This window comes from Pleurodeles waltl, chromosome 6 (assembly GCF_031143425.1).
Source record: "Pleurodeles waltl isolate 20211129_DDA chromosome 6, aPleWal1.hap1.20221129, whole genome shotgun sequence".
Taxonomy (NCBI): domain Eukaryota; kingdom Metazoa; phylum Chordata; class Amphibia; order Caudata; family Salamandridae; genus Pleurodeles; species Pleurodeles waltl.
Genome location: NC_090445.1, coordinates 452,808,414 through 452,826,086, shown reverse-complemented (window position 1 = coordinate 452,826,086; position 17,673 = coordinate 452,808,414). Strand labels below are relative to the sequence as shown.

At 44.9% G+C, this 17,673-nt stretch overlaps 1 protein-coding gene across 2 annotated transcripts in view; it reads left to right on the top strand.

Annotated features, from left to right (window-relative positions):
• FAM72A (family with sequence similarity 72 member A) overlaps positions 1-17,673 on the top strand; it is a 59,990-nt gene that overhangs the window by 35,831 nt on the left and 6,486 nt on the right. For both annotated transcript variants that reach the window (XM_069238578.1, XM_069238577.1), the window contains 2 exons: positions 9,200-9,277; positions 10,057-10,181. In XM_069238578.1, the coding sequence (XP_069094679.1) occupies positions 9,200-9,277; positions 10,057-10,181 (203 nt within the window). The remainder of the gene's footprint in view (positions 1-9,199; positions 9,278-10,056; positions 10,182-17,673) is intronic.

The following is a 17,673-nucleotide window of genomic DNA, read 5'->3' as shown; positions in this document are numbered from 1 at the left end:
TGACTGATGGTGCCTCTTGATTCATGATACAGCCCCTTCAGGGCATGTTCCCAATGGCTGCACGGTGCAAGTCCGACCGACATACCATATGGCCCATCCGGGCATATACGACTAATCCTCTTAGGTAAAACTCACCAAAGAACAACAAATAGTTAAAAACATGTTTCTGTCAGGTCTGATGAAAGCAAAGAATACAAGCCACCCTTTGCACTTGTCTTGCTCCCTACTCTGTCCCTCCGAGAGCTCCACTAAGCTTAGTGCAGCAGCCTTCATCCGCATGCAACGCTATACACAATTAAATAGGAGCATTGCAGATTGTGGGAGGACAAGCTCTTCCATGTGCCGGAGACAACAGGCTTACATGGACCTACAGCATGAGCAAGGAACCTAGGAGCTGTCATAGGACTATGGGAAATAAGTTTCATGTAGGGCCTGATTTTGAGTTTGGCAGAGGCAGTGACTCTGTCACAAACATGACGGAAATCCGGTCCGCTGTATTACGATTCCAGTGTAGCCTATGGAAATCCCAGTACGGTGGATGGGGATATCCATAACATTTGAGACGGAGTAACCACTCCGTGAAACTCCAGATCAGGCCCTTAGTCTTTTCAGAGAGATGTGGGAATAGTTCTTGCGCCTCTTACATTCCCAACTATGGTAAACGTTTATCCTTAACAAATTTCACTGTAGAACCTGAGGTTCAAATGTTCAATTTTCTGCATGACCGTCTCCACCTTTCGTCTCTCCGCAGTACCACAAAATGTGTACCATTTATTGGGTCATAGCAAGACATACAGCAAGGCCTATAGAAGCCTGGGCTCTAAATGACAGTGTCTTCCCTTTTGCTCTAAATCTCCTCCCCCAGTGGCCGTTTCATTAGGGATGTTAGTTCACTTGATACCTTTTCCAGCGTAGGTCATAGTGGGCAGACCCATGCTACACTATCATGGCAACCACTAACCGTATACAGTGTATATTTAGATTTGCTCTGTATGAATTTATCTTACGTGGATACCCTGAGCACCTGGCATTGATCCCACCCCTGGGACATGCATTAGATATTACTGCCAATGAGCTTACATTGTTAGAACGTGAACAAGGGGACTCCATCATTGTGACTGATGCAGGTGTCTTCTGACACTCCATACCCCCAGAAACAAAAGCGCCAGAATGAGAGAAGCTACTATGCTGTTTATTTAGCAAGATGTGCTGTTCCCACCCCCAAAACAGCTCCTATCACCAAATCTTCGAGGAAAAAAAGCTTTTGGTCTTATTTTATTTTGATGGATTTCCATTCCCAAAACAGCACTTACTACCACATTTTGGAGAGTAAAAATGTTTTTCGTCTTATTTTATTTCGCTAGATTTGCATCACAATAAGTTCACCATAAAAATCCATAAAACATTTCAGTTTCACAGTTGAGGTACATATCTTATTTACATGCAGAAAAAATGCAAAGACAAATTTGCTCTACAACGGAACACCATCCCATAGTTTTAACATACGGAATAAGACGTGAGCAGTGCCCTACAGAACGATATGTAAAATAAAAATGCCGCTGCTCATCCCTCTTTGGGAATTCTTTGCCCAAGCGGACGGTCCCAAGCAATCATGGAGTGTGCCCTGGAGACCATGCCGCATTTAACCTTTGGACTCCAGGGTTCGTGACCAACGGATGTGCCCATCTTCTGATCAAAAGTTTCCAGCTACATGCCCAGCCTACACTAGGGGGGCAAAAACGTGTCATGCATGGCCTTCATGAGTGACAGAGTGTGAGTTGTAAAGTTCCATAAGGCCGACCTTTATTCGCCCTTGACAAGCGCTGACAGTGACTATGCAAATAACAGCAGTGTGCCTACGAGTACATCCATGCTCTCTTCGGACAGGTGCTCCTATCGCAGCAAAACATCCCGTCTCCCTGCAGCACTCAGCGAAGTGAGAACCTTTAGTATTATAGTCCCTAAGTCAATTGCAAAAGGCCAGCGTTTCAGGATCAAACTGGAACGTTTATGCCTCAAGTCCACCTGTCGCTGGAGTCCATTGCACTCCACATAATGATAGCACCATAATGATGGCACCTGAGTAGGTCTGGATAACCATTTTGTCTTTGAAAACGGCACCCAGAACCTTTTTTGTGAATGTTGCATTCACATCATTTCCACGGAGAGAGTATGAAGTCTCCTAGAGAAAGGCCCACTCACACGGTGGACCTTGTAGACTTTCTCATCCGCTCAAGGGTTGCCTCACAAACGAATGACGAACCACCCTCCTACGCTGCTTTGTAATGGCATTTTTAAAAGGAGTTAAGAAACCCACAGAATGCTTATAGTACCTCTGGTAGTGACTACCTCTTGTATACTTTGAGGCCTTCATCTTCGAAAGTGGTGAAGTACAAATGGGACAGATTCATGCCTGCCTTTTCCAGTAGTAAGGTGCCAACACTGGCAAACCGAAGATGGAGCAATGGGATGCCATCTCATGGATAAACTGGTAGAAACATAGAAAATAGAAAGTCTGGATCTGGTGTTTTGCAGCTTAGTTTATCACCCCCAGCCTCTTGGGTCCGTCTTGGGGCTTTTGAGTCTAATTAGCACACACCTATTCCCTACCTGGACATCTCTCAACAGCAGCATCCTGCCTATATTAACCTTTGACCTAGACACCATCTGCCCCCTTATCGAGGTGGCAAGGGTTCCAACTGGAGACAAAGTGGGAGCTCCTCAACATAGGGTAATCATATTTACTCTCCCTTTCACTAACCAGAGCAGTGAGATGACACATTTCCATTCCTGGCAGTGCAAGAGCTCAAAGAAACGGAAGTGAAAAGGACATCTCATATGCTTCCTGAAGATTGTGGGGGAAAGGAGGCCACCACTAGCCCCAGCCTACCGACTCTGCTCCTAATTGCAGCGCACTTTTAATTTCAAATTAAAAATTGACTGTACTGCATTAATCTATCAGGGGCATCCCAACGTAGAGCCACCTGAGCTTGATCCATTCCAGGTGTTTGCGATAACCTTGGACTATCTAAATGGCTTCCATTTATATTAATTTTAAGTAAATCAATCCCTAGCTGGTGTCTGGAAATTCTGGTGGATTAGTGTTGGACATCCATAGGGGTAGGAATTACTGTATTCTTGTGGCTGGAGGGTGTTGGTCCAGACACTGAATTGGAGGAGGAGGTGACAGGGTCCCGTCCCCCACCCCCATTAAATAGTTGAATGAGGGTCTTGTTAGCATGGGTATGCTGATTAGTTCTTCCTGCGCACTGCCATTTGGTACATTAGAGGGGTGCTTGATGGGACTGCAGTTTCTGTTGTTCAAGGTGAGGATGTTTATAGGCAAGACATTTCCTTTTGTCTGTCCCTGATTACTGCTTCACAGGAAGGCTGAAGACAGGCAGGCACGGAGATCACCCATGTCATTGTGCCCTTGTTTTGGATATTTCTGCTCATAGCCATCATCCTTTTTTACTGCTGTGAGAGTTGTCACCGTACCCAACGGCTGTGTCTGAGGAACTATAGAACACTAGTTCTGAAGCACTATACTGTGGATCCACTTACCCTGTCTGGACAGTGTATAAAATGGGATCCAAACTACCCTAGTGTGTTCCTGTTCAAAGTTCATCATGACAAAGGAATGGCGAGATCTCCAGAGTATGCAAAGGACTGTTGTGTAACCAGGGCTAATACCTGCATGACAGCCTGTGTCCCAAGGTGAGCTGACACCACTGTCTGTGGGAGGAGCTTATGGTCTGACTAGAAACCAATCTGCCTGCTGAGAAGGGGAAGAGCATGCCTGGTCCTGCAGGAGGAGAGACTGTCTAGGAGAAGAGGCCCAGGGAGTTCCTGGCATTGTGAACGCAGAGGTGAGGAACGACAAGGTGGTGAAGCCAGGTGCGACGTGTGTGGTGTGGTCCCTGGTCTGCCTGAGGGTTTCTTGTATCAAGACTTCTAAAAGTGCCCCTGAGTGTAATGCCCACCAGCGATCATAGAAGGTGTGACACTCCATTAGCTGGGGAAGGTACCAAAGGGTGTAGCGCCTCACGGAAGATTGCAAACAGGATTCTATGTCCGGACCAGAGGCGAGAATTATGCTTTACTGTCTTAATTTACCTGACATTAAAATCAACAGCAGCCATAACATAATCCTGTAGACAAAAAAAGTAACATTCCCAAGAGTCCATGGAAGGTTAGAACAACCATCATTAACCAATCGACAACGACAGCCATAATAAAGTCCCACAACACTGCCTATGCTGTCTCTTTTGTTCACTGCTCAAGTGCTTTTCACGTCTCTCTCCTTGTTTGGGGATATGCTGTGTTAATTTATCAATGTGCATTATTCCCTAAACAATGATGTTGCTTTTGAGCGGATTGCCTTTTCCTCCAGACAGCTTCATTTCGGAAGTGTCCAAATGCTCTCCTTACGCGGCGATTTCAAACAGGGGAGGCCGAGGGCCACACGTGCGGTGCGACACTCCGACCGCCAAGTGAGATGCATTCCGCGGGGGCCTTTCCTTTCTGCCCCGTCAGCCTGGAGACTTAAGCTCCTGTGCTCTGGGAGTCTGTAGTTATCGTTGCTTGTCCCGACGCCTGCGTAAATTAAAGTGCACTTCTTGCGACGTCCCTCAGGGGTCTGTAACGTTTTTTGCTCCTGCTCCCCGAACAGGTGTGGCTTAAATCCGCATCCTATTTGTGCTGGTGAGTTCAGGAGCCTTTCCCACTCCCCCCGCACCCCCCCCCCATCTTTTTCGACACCTACAGGTCTGTATTGATACTGTTGATATTGCCGTTAGGCAGCTTATTGATTAGAAATATTACTCACTGCTGCCATAAAGGACACTGTCCCAGGCTGACCCATCTGTACCTACCTGGGTGTTGTGTCCCTTGGGCTCAGACCGCACCTGATGGGTGACCTCTGGTCCCCCACAATACTGCTGGGTCCCCCAGTGCCACATTGACAGTTCTACTGATGCCCGACAGACCTCCCCTCCCGCCACCCCCAACGTGGCTCTGCACTCAACAGATAATGTATATGTGGAGGAGGATACTTTGTTCTCCGTCCCTTATGCTGATGAATTTTACGAAGCCATCGATGGCTCCATCAAGGGAGCAGCACTGGAGGCCATGGGCCCAGTAGAGCAACGCCTGTACAGACAGGTCTTGGAGGACTTTCCTAAACTCCTCCCCCACCCATTCCCCCATATAGTCCCTGGTCTGGGCCCTTCTCACCCTAAACGTAAACTCACCTTGATCCGCGCAAGATGTGTTATGTGGCTTAGATGTGCCCTTTTAGCCGAGACCCAGCTTCCAGCGGGTTCCCCTGGGGTGCCTAACGACCTTGTGGACTGCAACCCTCTTGTCTCTCCTGACACTGGGGATGATGACGACTCCCCTGGGAATTCTAATGGGGAGCCAGACCCTTTGGAGCCCTGGCGCCCCCCTGCAACCAATGATTCAGCAGACACTCCAGCTTCTTCTCCTCCCAACCCTCAACTGACTTGGCCTTAGACATGTTAGACCCCAACGATATTGGACCCCAGTGACCTGCATGGCAAACTACGTTGCAGGCTGTTTGCGTAAGCCTCTAGAGTTACGAGGTGCGCAGTCGCTTGCTCATACTCCTGAGATCGACACACGGATGGACACCTTCTTAGCCAAATTTGTCATAGATCCCAAAAGGGGAATTGACCATTCTTGGCATTCCTGCCAAGGTAAATTGCTGGACAGAGCTGGGCCCGTGACCAAGATTTTGGATGTGGCTGAGGAAGCCAGGGTATCTGGTTCGCTAATCTTCCCTGATGTTTTGTTTGGTTAGGCACAGAGGGCCATAATCTTTTTGGGCAATGCCAACTGTGCCCTCTCTAATGAATGTCGTTCTCTACTTATCAAGGTGGACCTAAAGTTGGGAGACTTGGCGTCCTCGGAGGCGGGGACTGTGGCCCAGAACAATCTGTTTGGTGATCACTTTTTCATGAGTTGGGGAATTTTCTACCCCATCAGAGCCCAGAGATTCCACAACAGATGTGGTTCCAGTCGTCATAGTTCTGACTCCTCCAGTAATGGTGCGTGTTCTCCATTCTAAATATAGGGGGTTAGTTGGCACAGTTCCTTCACAGTTGGGCGTCACTCATGATGAACGCTTGGGTTCTCCAGATGGTTCAGGGGTTCCAGATAGAATTCTATGGTTCCCCCGGCAGGAGCATACCCCTGGTCCAATCAATTTCTCCCTTTCTGAAAGCGCTCTTGTAGATGTGGAGGTCAGCGCACTCCTTGACAAAGGTGCCATATTCCATACCTCTCCACACCCTTGCGACTTGCGGTTAAGCAGCATCTTTTTGGGCTACAAGAAAGACGGAGGTCATCAACCTCAGAGATTTCAGTGAATGATTGGTGTACTGCCATTTCAAGATGGAGGGTATCCATCTTCTGTGGGACATTCTCCAGCCATTCTACTGGATGGTGCAGCTGGGTTTGAAGGACATCTATTTGACAGTCCCAATATTTCAATCCCTCCATTGTTTCTTTCAGTTCCACTGAAGACACCAGACATTTGATTTTTTAAAAGTTTCCATTCGCCCTCTCATCCGCACCGTTGTGCTTCACAAAGCTACCGAGGCCTGTAGTAGAGCCCTTGTGGGCACAGGGACTGGGGCTTATCGTTTATCTAGACTACATACTCATTTTGAACCAGTGCCCCCCATCTTTGTCCCTGCAGTTGCAGACAGCAGTCAGTGTCCTCCAAAGTCTGGGTTTCGTGGTCAACTAAAACAAGTCTCTCTTGCAACCTTCACTAAAGACAGACTTTTTGGGTTTCATCATAGATTCTGTGATGGTGTCTCGGTGCCTTCTGTCCCAGAAGATGGCAAAGATTTGTCATAAGTTGAGACAAACTCTTTCCAGGCCGTACACTTCTTTGCACCAGAATGCAGGTTGGTGGACCTTCTGTCTTCATCGATTCAAGTGATTTTCCTGGGACGACTTCTTTATCGGGTGCTGCAGTGTCTCAAGGCATACCATCTTCGAGACGGGCTGACCTACTCTCAGTCGGTGCCTCTGTCACTGGAGGCCCAGGAGGAAATCATTTGGTGGTTCTCTGAACATGGGGCTTGGAACGGCTGAGCGATCTTTGGTTCCAGTCCCGATCTGGTCATAGAGTCAGACGCCAGCAGACTTTGATGGGGCACTCGCTATGGGAAACCCCGGGGCTTTCGAGACAGGCTAAAATCCTCTTGTTAAAGGCCTGGGCAGACAGATCTGTTTGGACAAGATGGTTGGGTTGTTGTGCTCGACAAGGCCTGGATCTTGTGAACATGCATATGGTTCACATTCTTAATGTTTGGTCTGACTTCTCAGAGAGGGGATTAGCATACCAAACTATTAACACCTTTCGTTCTGCTATATCAGCCGGACATATACCAGTTGAGTGGAAGAATCACCTTTTTGTGCACAAGTAACTGAGGGGTATCCACCTATCTTTGCTGTCTGAGCCACAGTATCCAGCACTTTGAAATGTCAACCAGATCTTGAATCTTTTTTTTTTTTTCTGGCAACCCAATCAATTTTTAACAAGAAAGGAACTTCGTTAAATTTGCCATGTTACAGTGCTCGTGTCCTGCCTTAGTGTCTCAGATGTTAGAACCCTCAATATTACAGGCAGAATATTTTCCCCTCAAAGGGTCTCTTACTGTTAACAGGTGAACCAAGTCTCACACAAGAGTTATATCTTCCCCTTCATTTGTTGATTCCTCCAACTTATGTGTGGTTCAATGTTTGAAGGCATACGAGGAGAGGACGAAAGAGTTCCGTCTGCCAGGTGAGCAACGACTTTTTTAATTGCCTTACGGAAGTTACATAAGGCAGTGTCTTCACCCACGATTGCCTGATGGATCCGTTGGATCATGAGTGAAGCTGGTATCAATGTGGCTTTGTTTGGGGCTCATTCTGCCAGAGGTGTGATGGCATCCAAAGCATTTCAGCTTGGGCCCACCTAGAGCATATCATGAATGTGGCAGAGTGGTTCTCTGACTTCTCTTCTAAACACTTCTACTTCAAGCCGGTTGTGCATGTAGCCCAATTAATGGTGGATACGCTTTGAATTATCACAGTCCTCGCCTCTGCTCCTGACATAGAATTAAAATGTTCCTAGCTATCGTAACAGAAAGTTTCAATTTTATTAAAGACTCTGAGTCGAGGATTATCCCACCCGGAGAGAAGATATTCTCAGAGGTACATCCCTCCCCTTATTCAGTAAGTAAAGCTTTATCTGATACATCTTGTTTGTTCCTTTTCTTCACTTGTGTTATGCTATGCTGTTTGATCTGGTTGACCTTCAAATGATGTGTGATCTGTTCGTTTTGGGAAATGGTTTTGATATTCTCCTTTTGCATTTCCGCTAGGAATTGATGGATCCAAATAGGATTTGTGAGCACATACAGAAGGCGCGACTCATGCGAAGAAAAGAGGCAGCATAAACAGTGTTGATGGTCTTTATTATGACTGCCGTTGTTGATTGGTTAATGGTTGTTCTAACCTCCCATGGACTCTTAGGAATGTTAGTTTTTTTGTTTACAGAATTGTGTTATGATAGGTGTTAATTTTAATGTCAGCGGAGTAAAGAGATTAAATCATAATCCCCACGTCTGAGTCCTTAATAGAATTGAAACTTTCTGGTACCATAGCTATGAAATTGCTTATTACAACTCTGTTTCTGAAGCCTCCTATTGTGGTGTAGTATTACTTTATGCTATGCGAGTAAAATACTTTTTTTTAACACTAAGGATAAGCACTAGACTCAACAATAATTTTTGAATCTGTCGGTTGACTGTTTTTCTGAGTTCTCAGCACTATCTTTCTTAGAAATCTTTACAGTGCTTGTCCTCGCTCACCTCAGAGTCAAGTGCAAAAAAAGGCCGCATTTTGCCCCAATTGCAGAGCCATAGTAGTACGACCCAAGGACACACGGGGAAGCCAACCCTAACCACCACAGTTAGGGCCTAGTTGCCATGATCTGCCCTGTGCACCCCAAATGGAGTCTAACATCCATGAAGGTAAAGACTCTGTTAGGACTGGAGTGTGTCAACCCTCGCTGCTCAAGTAAACACCCTTCAGACTGTAACTCGAGCACGAACGCAGTAGTTCCAAACTCTCTTGACACCAACTCGTAATTCTTGCACTCTTGGCTTCTTCCTCGCAGCGCTGTGGACTTCGTTGGAAGATGCTATTTCACTGACATCTGTGAATGCAAGCTGAAGGATGTTGCCTGTTTGAAGTGGTGAGTAGGGGCCTGTTCCCATCAGCCTGTCAGCTGGCCTCATGCAGGGAGCTGCACTGGACGCTGTCTGGCCTAAAGCAACACAAGCTGAGTAACATGGGCCTTATTGTATTTCGCACTCTGTATGAGATTTTGAGCCTCTAGTCCCGCATATTAAATTGTTACAGAGGCTGTATTTTAAAAAATGTACAGAATGCATGTCTGTTCGCAGAGTATGCCTAGCCTATTTCGGTTTAACTATATCGAATGTGTGATTGTTTCTAAAAATGTGCGTATACACATCTGATGTAGACTCTTGTGTTAAGATTGTTAAATATTACTATGATGAAAAGTGCATTGTGCACCGTTAAAACCTATATACATTTCTCCAGTATTAAGAAGCAATGTGCGCTCCTGAGTGGCTTGAAGGGTTGCGTTTTACTGCGTGCGATTATACTTGGAAGAGTTGGAGCTGTAGCCGTCCTTAAACTAGATTCACCCCTCTAACGTGAAAATTGAATTTATGCTATACATATAGCTGTGATTCTGAATTATATCTTTACTCCTTTGTGAGTGTGTTGTGCAGTTGCCCGACATATGTTAACCCCTCCACCCCCACTAAAAGTGAAAAGAAAACATTGGGCTCCCCTCTGCTTATAAGCCAAGGGTGTTTTTCTAGGTCAAGGAAGCCTCTCCCCAGTGACTGCTTGGACAGCTGCTGGATGTTCAAGGACAGCGGGGGGGCGGGGGGTTTGTTGTGTCTGTCTTCTCTCCTAACGCTGTTGTCTTTGCTGCTCCAGTGGTAATGTCGTGGGGTACCACGTGACCGTCCCATGCAAGCCCTGCCTCCAGTCCTGTAACAATGGCCATTTCTGGATGTTTCACAGCAGGGCTGTGTTCGGAATCAACAGGATGGATCCGTCTGGTAAGAATGCTTGTGCGCTGCTGGGCACTTGGCCCAGTGTCTGTCCACTTCTGTATTCGGTTCTGTGTGTCAGTATTATCTCCGAGCTAGGCTTGATTTAAAGTCTCCAGGGCCTGTGTCTTTTTACATCACAAGACATAAGTCAAAAGTTTACCTAAAGCTTGATACCTGTTGTCGAAGATCGACTCACAAATATACAACTTAAATATACAGCCTATGAATCCTATACCAATTCAAAAAATGATCAGAGGAGCCGGATGTGGTATTACCACTAGCTGCTGACTTCGGAACTGGGGAACCAGGTTCGAGTCCGTGTGTCGTCTGGGTCGGTTCTGAAGTTTCTCGTACAAAACCATAGAAATTCAGCAGTTATAGTTAAAGTTCTTTCAAGTAACTATAACTTGTGCCCTGAGGTAACTATAACTTGCGCCCTTTGCAAATGTTGCAATGATAATATCAAAGATGCCATACAAAATCTCAACAGTGATATAATATGTTGCATAATTAGCTGTGCATGGTAAAGGTCTATGCATGGCCTATGTTTTTTTTTTTTTTTTTAATGTAAAGTAATTTTAATTACTATACATTATTCCAACCCCCACCACTCACGAACTTCAGCTGTGCACGGCAGAGGTTGGTCGCAAGGCCTGGCCTGCAGCCACACCTTGCTGCCAATCCCTTATGACCATCCAAACCCGCCCCACACACGACCTTTGGTTGTGCACAGGTTGGCCACAGGGTCTGTCTCTGTCAGTGGATCTGTGAGTGGGTGCATGAGTGTCTGACTGGGTGCCTGAGTCAGAGTGCATGTCTGAGTGGATAAATTAGGGTATGAATGAGTCTGTGGTTTTTCTTTCAAATTTTTTCATAGGTGCAAATAATTTGCAGATATTCATGAAAATTCATGAATTTTCACGAATATCTCGCATGGTGATAAAAAAATATTTTAAACCTATAGTTTGCCCCGAAAACACACCTATATTATACCCATGGGTCCAGGGTACCGTCACCCCGACTGCTTATGCCACTTTCACTTTGGATTTTCACCCCGGGGGACTGTGTCCCATGAAATAAAATGGCAGAGACAACTTTCTAGATGGCTGTGGTCAGCTAATTGCATCGCTTCTTTTCACACGCATAGTCCCGAGAATTCACGACCAGAGACATACAAATTTATTTTCCCTTTAATATCTCAAACACTACTGAACTGATATACACCATATAAGCGAATGGGTGGCCTGCGTACTGAAAGCTAGCTTATTGCCAAATAGGGTGTAATTCCATCCAGCGGTTAGGGCTATAGACATGTCTAAAGTTCCTATGGGAATTAACATAGGAAACATAACTTTTTTCACCTGCTCCTTTTTCTTGGCCCCCCTTGACAGATCACCCTGAAACTTTCCTTCCGCAACAAGAGTCACTGCAACACTTTTTTGGGAAAAGTTTGCTAAGATTCGCCAAACGGTGCCAGAGATACAGGCAAGTCAAAAATGCTTTTTCTATGGAAACATGGTCCTAACTATACCTAGTGGCGACCACCTAGGGACGGAGAGCTTTTGCGCTCGACCCTAAACATACCTCCTGTTTGAAAATGTGAATGCATGGATGGAGATATAACATCCTTTGCAGGATACCATCCCTGCTTTTGTTGCCAATTCAAGTGGTCGCTAATAGCAACCTGTTCCAGTAATATTTAATGAGCAATCTGCCAATGGGTATTTTGCAAAGCAACTTATTACTACATAAGTTGCATCGCAAAAATGACAGGCAGATTGCAAACGTTTTTTCACAATTTGCACTCATTTGAGATATGACTGTACGTAAATGAGGCCCAAAATGTGCAGGACACATTGGTTCTGAAAATTACACACAATAGAGAAATGTTTATCTGATGCTGTTCTCTTCCCAGTAGTGGCATGGCAAGATTGCCATGGAGTCCAATGAAAGCAAGGAAAATTCTTAAACCTCATTTCCTGGTTTGTAAGTAAAAAATAAAAAAAAAATTATGATGCAGTATGCCCTCACATCTCTGGCACCTGGTTCCAATTTGTCAAGCAGCATTGTTGATAACTCCCCCCCCTTCTCCCACTTGCATGCTCACTCAATTTCTACCATCTGCAATTGGCTGAGTCTAAAATTAAGGGTAAGTTAGCTCTTCTCAGGAATTTTACAGCAGTCAAGTTATCGTGGACTATTCCTACACAAGTCTTAGTTATGACTCATGCGGGTTTTCCATGCTTACATAGTGTTTTAAGCTATCAATAAAATGCACTTTCTTCCCTATAATAGAAATAAAGGCAGATATATCCTCGTTCCAAACTAGACAGATCAGTTGGTACATGGGATGATGTCTTTGCTAAATTTGTTTTAAAGGTCTAATTTCTATAACTTAACATTTGCTTAGCAAGGCTATGCAACTGCATGTTTTCTTAGATTAGTCTCAGAGAGACTGATAAGTTGCAGCTATACATGGATTGAGCGGTAGTGGGTAGTACCATATAGGATCTAAGGCCAGATGTACTAACATTGGGAATAGGGATTTTCAACATTGGGCAAGACATCTCCTCACTTCCCTACAGCTCGCTTGGGTGGGAAGCACGTTATAAAATTGCATTTGACTTGTACCTGTGTCCAACCAAACTGCACAGATTCTACCCAAACACTAGCACACTGTTTCGAAGGGTTGTGGTTTGCTGTACAATCTCAAGAACATATAGTGGGACTGTCCATACATAAAATGTTGGCTGCAGTGAAGACAATTCAGCAGTACTCCAGCTCTTTAGATGCTTCCTTTGTGTTGTTGGACGTTCCTAATCTGCTTTTACAAAATCTAACTAATATTAACTGCATTTGGTTGTGAAACAGTCAACATTGTGTTATGCTGAAGGAAAGGAGATTCCCTGTCACCCCCCGACACCGTGATGTCAGTGACCATGGTCTGTATACTACAGACCATTTATCAAGAGTGGTCGCTGACCATTACATAGATTTTGAAAAGAGATAATTTACCTTTCCTTCCTCGATTGCCTCCTGTCCACCGAGATTATGGTAATTGCAGTTATTCATGTACACGATCATGCGGTGGGTGGATGCTTTGACATGCCATGCTTTAAGGGTGAGCGAGTATATACCTGTGAAATGCCCTCACTGAATATAAAATCATTTTTCTTTTAGATCGCCTGCCTTCTGACTGACTTTATGTAACTATTGAGCTTGCTAACATTACGTCTGCTATAAGGCTTGTGTTGTAGGTTGTTTTGGGTATTAGGTGTATAGGGGCCATATAAGTAATAGGCTGCAAACATTCTTTATCCGTACTGTTCCGTCTGTAGCGCATAGCTGAACTAGTATACATGCAGGACATCGTTTACTATGCAGTGCTTCGATTATTGAAATTTCAATAACCATATAGAATGTAAGCAACGGTAATATGGGTCATGATTTTCATCCTTGTTACCAGTGCTGGCTGACAGACTGTCTTTAAATTCCATGATCCTCAACTTGAATTAACAGCTTTATCAAAGACAGATCAGTCAACCTTTGCTCTTCTAAGAATGCCTTTCAAGAGTGAGGTCTTCGATTTTTTTTCTTGAGATTCACACTAGAGCAACTAGTAGGATGATGCGGTCTTGGGCTGAGACTCGGAGCCCATCACACAGACTCTTTTGTATGGTCAAAATCCCGAGTCGTTTATAGGTAGTTCTCCAGCGATTTCCAAGTATTTCAAGAATTCTTAATAGAAAATTAAAAAAAAAAAGTGTAAATAGAGTAAAACAGTGAGAATTCCTGGTCCCCACCCAAGCAGCCTGCCAACATATTGGTGATGCACTTTGTGCTCAGACTTGCCCCAAACACACCATGCCTGCTGCTACAGCTTTGTGTCCTACCTTTGAGGGCGTGTAGCTTCGGGACAGCCAACAGGTAGTGAGGAGCTTAGGATCATTGCTTCTGCACCTCTTGTATCCCAGGATCCCATCTCCAAAGTACTTTTTCAGCACCTTCAACAACGTAAGTTTTCAAACCATTTCTTTTTAAAAGATGCCACGCCCACAGCTTCTTGTGGAGGTACGTCACAGTTGAGGGACACCCGGCAGCGAGGTTATTGAGCGTCACAAAACCCAACACTGCTCACATACTCAAGCACAGCACCAGGGGAGACCCCCTCAGTCAGATCACAGCCTGTAATGGAGGTTCAGGCTGCTCCTCGATGATGGGTGGTTCACATTCTTCTCCGTGATTTATCCACAAATTCAGAGTGCAAACTTCCCAGGGCTTTCATTTTTCAGAAAATTATTATCCAATATACAGGTAGCAGAATTTACCAGAGATGTAATGAGGGCAAAGACACGTGCCCCTCGCCCTTCAGCGTGCTTTGGCCTTTTCATCAGTGCATCCTCGGAGCACCTCAACCAAACTGACTGTAACATTGGCCAGAGGTAGTGGTTTCTGTGGCATGTGCAATGGAATGCCTTTGAAAAGAGTTGTCAGCAACTACTTTATACTTTTTGGCAGTGTAAGTGGTGCCGCCATTGGAGATCCTCTTGTTTTTTCTGCCTGGTAACATTTTGATACCAGATCTTAAGTCTTTATTTCACATCACCTACTGTGTTTCCACTCTTGCCCCTTGAACCCAAGTACACCTGCCCTTTCTTAAGGAAATTCAGCTGGAGTCACGAAATGCAAGGGGGCAGCACCAGGTGTGCATGGGAGGGCTTTGTGTGTGTGAGGAGGTTTGGGACCGCGCTCAAATCACTAAAACAGGTGGACATGGTTAATTCTGTGGCCAGGCATGGCCAATTTGTTCATAACATATCTATGCTTAGACATGGTGCCAGGACAGGAAGGCCACAGTACCTCGCACCGGCCTTCTCCCTGTCACTGGCTCCATAAACTAAGTGCACACATCAGACGTTCCCTGTGTTTACAAAGCACATTCATTTTTCACACTCTTGCTCTGTACAGTTATAATTAATAGGCAACTAACGCAACGTTTTCAGTTCTGCGTGCTCTCACACGCCTGCATTATGCAGCTATTCACCCAGCAGGCAGAATAGCAACACATCATGTCAAGTAAGCAGCTACCACGTTTCAGAATGTGATCTGAATTTTGTTGTGCCTTTTAAAACTTAACAGAAATTGCCTTGATATGGATATAGCACATAGACACACTAAAACGTTTGAAGACAAGGTATGACTGCAACGGGCGATTGGGTCTCCAGCCAGAACCATTTAGTATTATTATTTTTTTCTTTTCAAAAAAGGTCTAAATCATGTGACATGTATATTGCTTTTAGCTTGGATTAATCCTATATCTATATATATATATATATATATATATATATCTATATATATATATATATATATATATATATATATATATATATATATATATATATATATATATATATATATATATAGTGCCAGACTGCACGTGAAACTGGATATATATATAAAGTGCCAGACTGCACGTGAAACTGGTATCCTGACTTTTTGTTTGGCCCTGGCATTATGTTATTATGGCATGTACACAGAGGTTTGGCCCTATCCTTTGTAATGAGAGGTCCAGAACCAGTCCTCTGACCTGAGTGGGTGCACAAAGAGTGCCCTCAAAGCAGTCATAGAAATACTCTTTGTGCTCGGGGTAGGTCACATAAGGCAGTTTGCTAGTTTGCTTATTACTGAGTGTTTGCTAATCTTTAGCATGACTGGACCTTTTTCCTCTGTGTCAAGAGGGAGTGTGGTATACTGACCTCTGGGTTCACTTTAAAGTTCTGACTTTAAAGTGAAACCAGATCTTGGGGTGAAAGAAAGAAGGGAAGGGGAAGGGGTGCATGTGTGTGTGTGGTGATGGTCCGAGTACTGGCACTAGTGGAATCCATTTTGGATGGCCCCTGGTTTAGCATGGCACAAGATGGAGAGTTGATACAGCTTTCTTAGATGGTGGATGTGTACTGTGTGCATTCCTGTGGCAGGGGGATGGAGACCTAGACACTGAATGAGGAAGGATGGAGCTAGGGCTACTCTTATAAGTTCACTAACAACCTTGTTACAGAGGGGTGTTGATTAGGACTTCCTGAGCACTGAAATTTGGTAGATGGTAGTGGTGAGAGGTGGGACTACAGTTTCTGTTGTTAAACGAGAGGACATTTCTAAGAATGGCCTGCCCCTTATTTTACACCTTCAGGAAGGCTGATGACAGTGAAGTGCAGGGACCCCACATTTCAAACAAGGGGACAATGGATACTCCTACATGGAGCTAGCATCATTGCATCTTGATATGAGCTATCACCTTGAACATAGGCTGTGCCTGAGAAGCAGCCATAAAATGACAAATGACCAAACACCAACTCAAACCGGTTCTGAAACTTTCAACCATGCATCCACATCACCTGTATGGAAAACTTTGTATAAAAGTTTACATCCACCCCTTCACCTCCCAGGTTGTTCTGGTTCCAAGCTATTCTTGCTCAAGGAATGACACGTTGTGCGGAGTACTCGAAGGACTGCTGTGTGACCAGCACTGGTATGTGCTTGACAGGCAGTCTCTCAGATATCAAGGGACATCAACTGAAATCTAATCTTTCTGCTAGAGGAGTTGAGGTTCTGCCTAAAGCCTAGAACTCTCCCTTTCTTATGAGAATGGAAAGTAGACAGTCCTTCCCTTCAGGAGAAAATACTTTTCAGGAGAAGATGCCTGTCACACAATAGTTGCATGTCTTATACAGTAAATACATTTTATTGCACAGTTCATTCCTACATCTAGCTTAACATCACGTCAATTCGGAAGTGATCCCACCAGTGACAAGAATTTTAAATGCCAGGCATCAGTGTGTTTGGAATCCTTCTGTGTGCCTGAGAGATTAGTGCTCCGGTAGTTGGAGTTCCATCATCACTGCCTTTGAGGAAGCCCTAATCAGCACAGAGGCCTCAACTGTGAAACACCAATCGCTGACGGCCAACCCAGTGGCAGCACCTACTCAAAGAGCCCAGTTGCCTCTGGTTGTGGGAGGCTGCTCCTGCGTAAGACTACTGCTGCCACATGAGCATGCCAAGCTGATTCTGCCCAGACGTCAAGTTCTGAATGAAGTTGCTGTTGCTGCCCCTGCATTTACAAGAGCCGCCATTGCTACACGACCTGTAATGTCGAAAGCACCCAAGTGGGGCCCAACTGTGAGTGAAACAAGAGACTAAAAGAGCAGAATAATTCTGTCACAAGAACTTATGCCTTTTGCCAGGTGAATTCGGATTGATGAAAGTTATTTGAGCTGGTTTGCTCAGTTCCACAGTGGGGTACTTTTAAGTGAGCTGCACCTGTACCTAATCTACGCTTGTTACCCTTGCTGTGCATTGGGGGCTGTAGACATAAGGAAGCTTGAATACTGGGGAGAGAGTATCGAAGAGGTGTGGCGCCACACTGAAGATCGCATATAAGAATACATCTCTGATACTGCTCAGTATTTTGTTTTGCTTGTTCTTTCAACTAAAAGATAAG